Below are 12,417 nucleotides of genomic sequence, written 5' to 3'. Positions count from 1 at the left end.
CCTAAGAACAAACTCTGCTCAACAACTGTACCTTTGTTAAATTAATAAGGCTATCTTAAATTATTGGATAATGCTAAATAATTACACCATTTTGGTCAGATGATTATATATATATAATCATATATATAATCATATATATAATATATTGGTTTCTGTTTAATTCAGTTTTAGTTTCGTTTTCTTCGGAACCCAGGATATTTTCATTCCTTTCATTAGTTTTGAAAACAAATTATAAACACAATTGCAAATCATTATTTGACACAGTCATGTGTTTATGAAATAATAAAAAATGGTATTACCTTTCAAAAAAAAAAAATATGTCTACTGGCGCATCTGTTTGAATTCCCATTTGTATTTAAGATAATCTATATTCAACTGAGGAGATATTATCATTCCATTATCACAACATAACATATATTTGTTAATATACTGTAGATGTCCCCCCTTCACTTAATTGAGTGTGTTGCTTAAAAATGAACAGATTTTTATTTATTTTTTATTTTACATTTTATAGCATGAATACAAGTTTGTATTAATGTAATTAAGAGAGAGTTCTAAATGAGTATTTTCTGCATTGCAGGTCTTGCAGGCCATTCGTGTTACCAGGCATAAAAACAAATTTGCCCTGCGTTGGGAGGCTGGCATATATGCAAATGAGGATGACCAGTAACTTGTCCCCCTCCCTGGCACTTCCAGAATTGTTAGGTTGACAGCATGCATGTATCAACTATTGCTTGTTTTAACAATGTTTACTTTCAACATCAAGTGGTTGATATCTGACCTCAACCTCAGTCCTTCAATACCTTCTAATTGTATGCTAAATATGAAAGCATACTGAAAAATATTATGTTTTTAATTAATCAGTAAAAACAATTGGTCAATTGTATAATGAGTGTGCGTCTTTAGAAAAATAAATATTGACAGAAAAAATGAGTAACCTTGATATGATTTTATTTTTATTTATGAGCTAGTTTACTACGCTGAATTATACCAAATAGTAGGGTCAACAAATGACTTGTGTGTTTAAAAAAGTTCAACCAATTCAACTTGCAACATTTTGAGTTTTTAATGTAAATACCTTACTTTTGAAGGTAGCTTGATTGCCTTTTGTCATAAAAAGTTTGATAAAATTAAGTAACACAAACCCCTTGATTGTGGTTCATGGAAATGTGTATTTATAAGACACCCCTCAAGTGGGTCAAGTTTAAATTTACCTCGAAGCCATAAGCCCTGCCCCTCTGTTCCCAAGACTGATGTGGGTATAGATGTGTAAAGTTTTTATGAGGTATCAATGATTAAGTATTTCAAAATTAGAATATATAATTTAATATAACGTTTTTGCAATGCCTGAAGTTAAAACATTATCAGTAAATAATAATTGATAGAACTGGAAAACCAAACCTCCTCCATTCCAAGGTTCAATACTCCAGATTAAGGCAAAAGAGAGTGTAATATAGAGTGGAGGGATATATTCACAAAATTCAAACCAACAAGGAAGGCGACAGTAATTAACACAAAAGCATACAGATCTCAACAGCTACAACTAGGCAGGGACGTGCACAGGAATTCTGAAGGGCAGTTGCTCTGGCCTGAAAAAAGGGCACCCCCCCCCCCCCCCCAAAAAAAAGAGACCAAAAATAGCCTGCATACTAATGATAATAATTGATGTAATGCATTACTTCCATCATTTATTCTTCTTGTTAAAACAAAATGTTATATACTAACCATCAGCAGACATGTAGCTTAGTTTTCCTACCAAAAACTTTGTATGTGATAACGGACCGGTTGTCTGGTAGGCAAGCTAGCCATCTGATTATTTAGGCTAAACGTGGCAAACTGAGCCTGGATTTATGAAGATTTTAATTGATTTAATAAAACTTGATGATGATTGTTGGTTTGTTATACATTTCTACAACTTAAAACTCAGCTTTTCTGACAACGTCAAAGCAGTTTTTTATCGACACAGAATAAAACAACCGTGACCATCTCTTTAAGTGCAAGAAAATACAGGCTCAGGTGGCGGTCGCGTGCAGTACCGCAGAGTAAACAGAGTAGGGGGCATACCCCTTGTGCCTTCCACTGTCGTTGCCCATAGGCTTATCGATTGAGAGTGAATAAGGCTACTTTATGAAATGTTTCGGGGGGCGATTTTTAAAATCTAGGTCTACATGAAATTCTGCAGCTGTTTAAATTCAATATTATTTATTTATTTTCCTCAGAGGGGCACTTTGACTCTAGAGAGGGCAAACGGGCAGTTGCCCGGGCAACCTTGGCCATAGCCTGTGCACATCCCTGCAACTCGGCTTACAATTTTCGTGAGAAGGCCGTCTATTCATTTAACGCTAAACAGATTAAAGCATAATTATTATTTATATTTTTTTTGTATATATTTATTGAATGAAGGGTACATTGGGGTTGTACAGAATAAGATTACAAAGGTATCCTTCATGTTTTCTGAGATTTTAAAACAACATAAACAACAAAAGTCAACAATCCCCAACCGCCCATCAGCCCCCCACCCACCCTCCACCCTCAGGAAAATAAAATAATTAAATAAAAGAAAACACAAACAAAAAAATAAAACAAATATTTTTAAAATAATACAAAATAAAGAAAGAAATAAAGGCCAGCATATGGGGGTAGATTGAATCTTGACAGATAACATTATGCACAAGACTAGTTCAGGAAAAGAAGAGAAAAGTTGTGAGCTCAAGTGCTAGAAGTTGCTCATTTGGCCTGTTTTGTCTCGCTGGTGGCTGCCCATTTGTCCAGTAGAGGTTGCCATGTTTTTTGTAAGTGTCTATCTTTGTTTGAGATCGTATAGCGGAGTCTTTCCATATGCAATATATGGGCCAACTCCCTAAGCCACTCTTGAAAAAGGGGGCCAGCGTCTAACTTCCACTGTTGCAAGATGAGGCGCCTGGCCAACAGAGTACAGAGGGAAATGGCTTGCCCTTCATAGCTTGTAATGTTGGGATCATACACCAATGAACCAAAGATGGCAAGGAGTGGGTCTGGTGTAATAGTTTCACGGAAGGCCTTTGAAATGTAGTCAAATATAAGAGACCAGAAGGAAGTTAGGTTAGAACAAGACCAAAACTGATGTGTAAAAGTACCAGTTTGTTGATTACTAGTGCTGTCAAACGATTAAAATATTTAATCGCGATTAATCGCATTAATGTCATAGTTAACTCGCGATTAATCACAATTAATCGCACATTTTTATCCATTCTAAATGTCCCTGAATTATTTTTGTCCCAATCTTTTTTCAAATGTTAATGCTCTTATCAACATAGAAAAGTGGTTCGGATTGCTTTGTGCAAATATTTTTTTTATTGAAAACAACATTGCAATCGCCTGGCTTTGACGAGGGGGCAGAGAATTCGCATCAGCTGTGTGCTTGGCCATCAAGTGGTATTTCAGACTGGACGTGCTGCGATGATAGCTCAGTTTACAACGACAAAACACACAGATCACTGGTCTTGTCAATAGAACCATTTGGCAACTTTTTAAAAGCAAACTTTCCATTCAGAATCTTATTGGCATCCATTTCGGCATCTCGCGCTCGTCATCCACTCAAAACGTAACGTTAGCCTACTACCAGAGAATGTCTAATATCCGTAAACGGGCTCTGCTACCACTCTTTAGCCACCTTGCAAGCCAAACGAGTGTTTGGCGTGCCTGTTGTTTTGTTTCCGGTATAGCTAGATCCGGTGTGGTGTTGTAGTTTTTCTAACGTCGGTAGTTGTTGCAACAGCATGTGAAAAAAACTACAAAGTTTGCTAGGCCAAAAAGAGCGTTAATCGCGCGATAAAATAATTGACGCCGTTAATTTGGGTTTGCGTTAACGCCGTTAATAACGCGTTAAACTGACAGCACTATTGATTACATTTATCGCATAAAGGAGAAATGTTGGGGTATATGTCATGGAGCCTGGCTTTCGAGAAATGGAGTCTGTGAACGATCTTAAATTGAATTAGAGAATGCCTAGAGTTGATAGAGCTGCTGTGAATTCTATCCATAATTCCCTCCCAAACAGTTTATGAGCGGGCAGAGCGGCCCACCGTAAATTCTCCCGATGGCCACTCCGGTCCTGAATACTATTAATAAATGAGCAATATTTCTGGGGGTGCTATCGGGGTGCTTTGGTCTTTCTTGGGGGTGCTGAAGCACCTGCTAGCCCCTCCCTAGCGCCGCCCATGCGTTGAAGACTGTATAGTGTGTTGTGTAAAAATACACAATATTTTACTAGTGCAAGATTACAGTAGACTACATGTCATGCCACCGGTCACTCAACCAGTCGTGTGTCTGCTGGGCTAGCGAGCTAGCAGGGGCACAGAACAGTCACGTAATGTGACGAGACTGAATTTAAAGTATAAAAACACCAGGGACACTGACAACATAGGCAACCCTACACCATTCATTATTATTATTTTAATAGTATCTCATAATTATGACTTAATTTGTCATCTTTTTTTTTTTACTATAAATTTAAATACATTTTCGCAAACATGATCTAATATAGTGTTAGCTAACAGGTTAGCCAGTGAGACTAGCCAAATTGGAGCAAAAGTAAGTAAATATTTTTACGTATTTAGCTGAGAAGGGGTCCTCCCACACTGTTTCATCCACTTCTGGCATCCTTCCTCTTGGGTTTTGGGAAAAAATGACTTCACCCTATTACCTTTGGGGTACCTGCTGTCAGATTTGCACCTTTGACTATTTTGCACCGTAACGACCGAAAGCTTGGACCTTCTGCAAGTAGTGACCTGTTCCTAAGGGAGGATTGGTCAAGGCCAATTGAGGGAGGGTTTTTTGTGAAAGGTCAATTATCTAGTATTTGGTTTTCATTTGGTTTCATTTGGCGACCGGAAAAGGGTGGAGTGCCATCTCCGGGTCGGGGAGGGGATCCTGAACCAAGTGGAGGAGTTCAAGTATCTCGGGGTCTTGTTCACGAGTGAGGGAAGAATGGAGCGCGAGGTCGACAGGCGGATCGGTGCGGCGTCCGCAGTGATGCGGGCTCTGCATCGGTCCGTCGTGGTGAAGAAGGAGCTGAGTCGAAAGGCGAAGCTCTCTATTTACCAGTCGATCTACGTTCCTACCCTCACCTATGGTCACGAACTATGGGTAGTGACCGAAAGAACGAGATCGCGAATACAAGCGGCCGAAATGAGCTTTCTCCGCAGGGTGTCCGGGCTCTCCCTTAGAGATAGGGTGAGAAGCTCGGTCATCCGGGAGGGGCTCAGAGTAGAACCGCTGCTCCTCCGCGTCGAGAGGAGCCAGCTGAGGTGGCTCGGGCATCTGATTAGGATGCCTCCTGGGCGCCTCCCTGGTGAGGTGTTCCGGGCACGTCCCACTGGGAAGAGGCCCCGGGGAAGACCCAGGACACGCTGGAGGGACTATGTCACTCGGCTGGCCTGGGAACGCCTCGGGGTCCCCCAGGAAGAGGTGGTGGAAGTGGCCGGGGAGAGGGAAGCCTGGGCCTCCCTGCTTAGGTCGTTGCCCCCGCGACCCGATCCCCGGACAAGCGGAAGATGACGAGACGAGAGACGAGGCACCAGTAATGTTTTTTTAATTTTATCAGCAATTTGATTGTGAAATGTTTTACATTCAGCAAAGATTGTACTGCTTTGCTGAGGGGCCGTGGGGGGAATCATTGCATGACAGGCATTGTTATTGTCGTAGCAACAAATATACTTGTATACAGTAGCGACTGGTGCTAATATATATTTTTTTTTTTTGGGGGGGGGGGGGGACTGAAAGCAGCACTTTGAAACTGGGCAAAACAACCACCATTACTTTATTTAAACGACTATGTATTTAAGAAGAGCAAGACAATACAATACAACATTCAAGTTACAAACATAACAAGATAGTGAGGATATTGTTTTGTTTTTTACTATATCCTCCCATCCACTACCAAAAAGCATGGTAACTTGCTACTTGAAGATCCAGCCAGCCAACTCCGTTTCGCATAAAGAGCAGGTCACTAGCCTGCTGGTGTATTTGTAAATCGTGTTGGTCCGAGATCCTTTATCCTCTTTCTTCCAGTGAATGTCTTGTGAAAGTTTTTTTTTTGTAAATCAATGACAGAATTTGTTTTGATGCACCCCCAATGATTCTCAAAACCAAAGTTTCTGCTAGCTATGGTGCTCTCGTAGATACTTGTTCTGGTACCTAAGGGAATTTTAAAGGTCGCTGATTCACCGAATCAGTCCAATCGCGTTGAAGTAAGAACGATAGGAAACCATGTCATTGGTTGGGGCGCAAAGATTTGCGCCTCAGAATCGAACTTTCAATCCGCCAATGAAAAGCTGTCCCTGCTGAAATGACAGCGAAAAGTTACTACCATAGACTTTGCTGTTACCGGCGCCCTTCACCCTAAGGAGGGGCTTTTCTCAGTAATGCTGAATGGCAATATATTATGTTTGGTCACATTTAATTGGTTGTTATCTATGGAACGCCAGCCCGGGTTAGTCCAAATTAAACACAAATACATACATAAATAAATATGTTTATGAAAAAAAATCTGAAAAAAAAAAGATGGCAATAAATATGTAATTATAGCATTATATAATTATATAGCTGAATCCATTTACCGACATCAATAAATAAATACATTTATTTATTTCAAAATGACGTTTATGTAAAGACAACATTTATTTATTTCATGGGACTTTTATTTCCTAATGCCACATTCATTTATTTTTTGAGACTTTTACACACCACATTTAATCCACATATATTTCCACACCACTTATTTCCACACCACATTTATTTCTGTGCTGCATTTATTCCGATCTCACATGCAAACGAGAGGGGCGTGGTTATCTTCAGACCAACGCAGCTCCACACAAGATCAAAAGCTGATAGGGACACCTAGATTTGGTAGATTATGGAAGACATTAGTTGTGTCAGAGATCGCATGCTGGCTTTATAGATCAAATTGAACAGCATGGCTTGTCAGGATGTATTATTTGGGCACACATTGTAGATTTTGTAGAGCTACTTGGGCGGATAAGTGCTCTACAGAACATAGATATTGAAGTCTTAAATAACACAGAGGAAGACATAGTGGTGGCAGTGATTGTTAGCTTTGCAGACAAGTTACAAGTCACACAAGCTAAAACAATGTTTACAAAGGTAACTTCAGCGCTACGTCGCAGCTATCAAAGACCAAGTCCTCACACGTAGGCTACTATAGGTCACCGCCATCACTCCCATTGGGAACCAATAATAAAAAGGCATAGACAACACAGACATCATTTTGGGCAAAGCTTGTCTACATTGTATGCTTTTCGGCAGTGCGATGCCACCCCCCATACAGGTAGCTCTACTGCTGTCCCCTTAGCACAGGTGCTGGACACCCGCGGTGTTATCGCCCTGGTTTCCAGACTACCTGGTTTTTGTAAGCATGTGAGCTGTGCGTTCACCTAACAGCAGCAGGCAATAGCCAAATTTCCCACAATATCACAGCCCCTTATGAAACTACATTTTACAAATTAGCCTACTTAAATCGTCACTGTGAACCCAGACAATAGGTTACGATCAAAATACGCTAAACCCTAAAGGAAGATTCTTGTTGTGGCTTTCTACATTTGCCGTCTTGCACACAAACACGGTGCTTGATAAATCTCAAACCATTTAAGACTCACTGCGTTTACATAATGGGATTAATTCTAATCTATCTTTATTCGGATAATGCAAATTTTTGGGGCAACTGCTATTATCCGAATATATATGGCAGTGAATAAACCGAATCATTGGCCGAAAGCAAGTCATATCCCAGTACGATACGTGGCGCTGTTTTCATTACAACTAGTGGTGATACAGCCCTTTCCGCTTGACCTCTTCACCACTACCAACAACATCAACATTTCGAGAAAGACGGCGAACGGAGAGCAAGGTGAAGCTATGTCCCTCTACATTTCGTACATGATGACAATAGGAGTACTGCGAATGCAAACAGCGTTATTGGCGCTATTGGCTCGCGTTGTTTCTGCCGGGCCGGCTCCCGGCAGAGACAACTTATCATCTTTTTCGACTTCCAGATCACGACCTGGGAGGGGGGGCGGCGGGATCTCAAGCATGCGTAAGACGCAGAGTCCAGTTCATAGTCCAATTCACCGTTTACAAGCATGCGATGTCCGAATTATCAACCGACTCGGATGGAGTTATCTCGGGGTGTCGATCGGATTGTAGTCGGACCGCAATTATTAGAACAAAGGTGTTTACAAGAAACGGATAATTCTATTTCAGTCCAAATAAGACAGTAATTCGAATCCATGTAAACGCAGAGATTTAGCACTTATCCGCCCAAGTAATCTACCGAATCTAGGTGTCCCTATCTGCCTTCGATCTTGTGTGGAGCTGCGTTGGTCTGAAGATAACCACGCCCCTCTCGTTTGCATGTGAGATCGGAATAAATGCAGCACAGAAATAAATGTGGTGTGGAAATAAATGTGGTGTGGAAATATGTGGAAATAAATATGGTGTGTAAAAGTCTCAAAAAATAAATAAATGTGGCATTAGGAAATAAAAATCCCATTAAATAAATAAATGTTGTCTTTACAAAAACGTCATTATGAAATAAATAAATGTATTTATTGATGTCAGTAAATGGATTCAGCTATATAATTATATAATGCTATATTTATATATTTATATTTATCCATCTTTTTTTAATTTCAGATTTTTTTTCATAGCCATATGTATTTATCTATTTATCTACCAATTTATTTAATTATTTAAGTTTGACTAACTCTGCATTCCATAGTTGTCAGGGGCTTACGGTCTCCCACACACATTTAACACGTAAACAAGGTACATTTCGTACTTTTATTATTTGCTATATAATGTTTTTTGACATATTCAAATACATCTCAAAATGTTAAGGGAGGTGGCGCACTTGCGCCCACTATTGACGCAACGCCACTGCTTGTATATATTTACATATTTCTTTATATTTATATATTTGTGTATCTATAAAGACATTTGTGAAATACAATGTGAAATGTAAAACTATTACATATTATTTTAATCAGATGGTGATTGTGTTGATTTGTTAGGAAGATAATTAAATATGGCCTTAAAATAATTTTGAAATACATTTAACAGCATTGCAAGCCATAATGTCATGGTTGGCAGAAATTGTTATTTTGTGTGTGTTTTGTCAATTGTATTATTGTATAATCTGTATGACCAAAAGTATGTGGACACCTGACATCACTTCTACAGTAAATTATCTTGTGGGACATTAAAATGGGATTCCATCTAAAACATATTTAGTATTATATTTAGTCCAACACTTCCTTTACTACCGTTTGAAATTTTCCAGTCATTGTAAATAATGCACATATACCATGTAACTGTGCAACCTCTAACTGTGTAGACCTCCAACTGAGCTCAACACATACTTGGGGATTAATTTACAGCTCCTGATGTATCAGAAATGTTATTGGGAAGACAATGATCATAACATCCCTACCCATGCCTTCATCTCCCTTTTTTTACCTGTCAATTCCCATTTGTGGATGTCTAGATACAATTTTGCACAAATGTTAATCATCTTATAACCTGAAAATTGCCTTCATAGAATATTTCAATGGGTTACTATATTGCGTTTATTAGTCATGTTTATCTGCCTTACAAAACATATAAGCATATAATTGTACATGATTGATTTTGTGGTTGATTTATTTTATTTTGGAAGCTGATCAATAAGTTCTATAGGTATTAAAAACAGTAAAAGGGGCATCAAATAGAAATGAATTTATATACAATGTTAATCTATCATCGACTTGTTGAGCCGTTTTAGTTGTGATTGATAAGTCATGTCTGCAGAGGCCAGTGGGGGGAGTTTTGAGCTTTCGGTCACAATGCCTCATTCTCATTGCAGCTACCAGAAGGGATGCATCGTGTCCAAGAATCTTCATTGATATCTCCCCCTTTTCAGGCTGTAACATTTGGAGGTCCTACCGAGATGAATGTGACGAGGGCCAGCTGTCCCTGATAGACGTCCCCGATCATCATCCACCTTTTCACACAACTACAGCCAGGGTGGACCATAGTGTGTGGTGATTCAACGCCTGCCTAAAAAGACTTGCATGTAATCTGAGGTTAACCACGGGTGCCAGGAGAGCTGTGTTGTCCATTCTGCAGAGAAGTTACTTCACACCGACATTATCCACGGGTCCGGGATTAAAATGGATTCTTCAGAGCTAGAGGACTTGAAACTAGAAGTCGGTGGTGCTCTGTACACACTGGCAAGAGACGATTTGGTTGATGTTTGTGATCTTCTTCATGATATGCTGTTTTTGGATGCTTTTATATAGGCCTTAGTGGTTCCCTATTACTGCATCTGAAGTATCTTTCCCGAAATTCAGCCTTGGTGCATAATTACGGCCACTATGAGCAATACCACAATGAGCTTTCCTCAGAACACGCTGTTTCTGTGTCTGTAGCTTTAAATGCTAATGAAGAGTAGAGGGGCGGCAACATGCGCTAATGTTTACAGGATGTATTGCAATGGCTCGTAGCCCCCGTTGCTGTAAGATGACTCGAATTTAACCATTCTCATCTGATCACCCTGGTTTGCAGAGGTGCACACTCATAGTCATTTCAATGAAGAGAGAGAGGGAGATATCGCGCACCATAACACCAACAGCAGAATGGTTATCCAAATAACAAAGAAGTTTACAACACTCGCGTTACAGCGTTTGTATTCGCACCAGTGTTAGGTAAGTTACTTCAAAAAATAATTTATTACTAATTACTTCATCAATATTGTATTTAAATTACTTTAGAAATTACTCTGTCTGAAAAGTAATTTAATTACTCAATAAGTAATGTACTGCATTACTTCTTACAATCCCTATTAACCTTGACTGGATAGACAACAGAAAGGAAAGTCTTTCAATAATTAAATACAAGTCAAACTTGGAACAGTTTAGCCTTTTACCTTTTTAACATCTGCCATCAAAACCAAGCTGGATTATACTCCATACAAAAAACAGCTCTCAGAGTCTTAAAGTGACTCCTGCAAAGAGGTGGGTAAAACACACACACCCTGCATTGACACCACTGACTCAGAGCAGAAGGGTAATAAGACCACCCCTCCCAACACACCTGAACCTACACAATCTGAGAAGTCGAGGTGCAACACCCACTTGAAAAGGAAGACGCCAGCAACCATCCCAGTAATACAGCTTTAGATCCATGTCCTGACGTAGAAGATAACTCAAACCATCCCTCAGCCTGCTGTAAAATCATTGGACGAAGAGGCTCCCGATCTAGTCACCATAGCCGGAAGCTTGTGTAGTGACCTTGACACCAACACAGAGTATTTTGTTTCTATGTGAGATTTTGGTATCATGTCTTCTGCTATGGCAAAAAGTAAGCTTTCTCTCCCTGGACCTCAAAGTGCTTGCATGATCAAATATGTAGAGGGGTTGGCTAACCGTCTGAGAGTGTATCAGTTAGAACAATCTTGTACGGCTGTATCATCTACTACGCATTATATTTCAAATTGTAACGTAGCGAAACGGAAGACTCAGCACAATACTCTGGATAGATACTTCCTTAAAAAGTAAGGATTGAGCAAAATGTGTTTAACCTTTTAATGATGGGTAGAGATATCTGCTTGCTGATATTGCAGTTTAGTAATACGACTTATCAAAAGTGTTTCTTAGTTTGTGATTGTAGACATGTAGCCTTGTATTAAACATTTATTAATTTGCCACAGTCTGTATGTCTCTTACTTTTTACATTCTCTGCATTTTCACATGTGCATTCAAACAAAGACACTGGACAGCGGCAATTATACCAATACTGAATTTATTCAGATATAAGTGCAAATCACATAATGTTCATTTAGAGGAGTTTAGCCTCTGATACATGAACATGTAAGCTACATCATTATATGACTCAGATGATGTTTCATACGTTGTCTTGACGTCTTCCCAACAGCACATTGTAACCTCGAGTGTCATCTGCTAGATACCAAGTTCCATCCTTTTGTACATATGCTGTGTAATGTCCACAGTAGTGAGTACCACGGTGAGCTACAACTGCGTATAACTCGTAGCCAGCGTCAACAGTCCCTTCCGATTATTTTGTGATACATTTAAAATCCAGTTTCAGGGAAAGTAAACCGTTTATTTATTTTAACAACGTTAGCAGTGTCACTGCCAATGTTTATAACCCGGTTGATCCTCACACACACAACCGGGGGTAATGTCACTACATTGCTTGTTATTTCTATCTGAAGCGGTGATTGTACTAGAGCAATGACACAGACTGTAATTGTAAGAGTTGTGTGTAAAGAGAATGAGATGTCAAACTCAATACATGTGATATACATTTAATAGTCTGTTTCACTGAAAGTCGCAATGCTCTGGAAGAGCGCTCTAAGAGATG

The 12,417-nt window shown here is 39.5% G+C and overlaps 1 protein-coding gene across 1 annotated transcript in view; it reads left to right on the top strand.

Annotated features, from left to right (window-relative positions):
* misp (mitotic spindle positioning) overlaps positions 1 to 11,738 on the top strand; it is a 54,551-nt gene extending 42,813 nt beyond the window's left edge. Inside the window, exon 6 of the mRNA XM_084692405.1 lies at positions 9,956 to 11,738. Within this exon, the coding sequence (XP_084548531.1) occupies positions 9,956 to 10,012 (57 nt within the window). The 3' untranslated portion in view covers positions 10,013 to 11,738. The remainder of the gene's footprint in view (positions 1 to 9,955) is intronic.
* The last annotated feature ends 679 nt before the right edge of the window (positions 11,739 to 12,417 follow it).

The sequence above is a fragment of the Hypomesus nipponensis genome, chromosome 26, assembly GCF_054491055.1.
Source record: "Hypomesus nipponensis isolate SF chromosome 26, ASM5449105v1, whole genome shotgun sequence".
NCBI classification, from domain to species: Eukaryota; Metazoa; Chordata; class Actinopteri; order Osmeriformes; family Osmeridae; genus Hypomesus; species Hypomesus nipponensis.
This window is presented reverse-complemented; position numbering and strand designations above follow the sequence as displayed.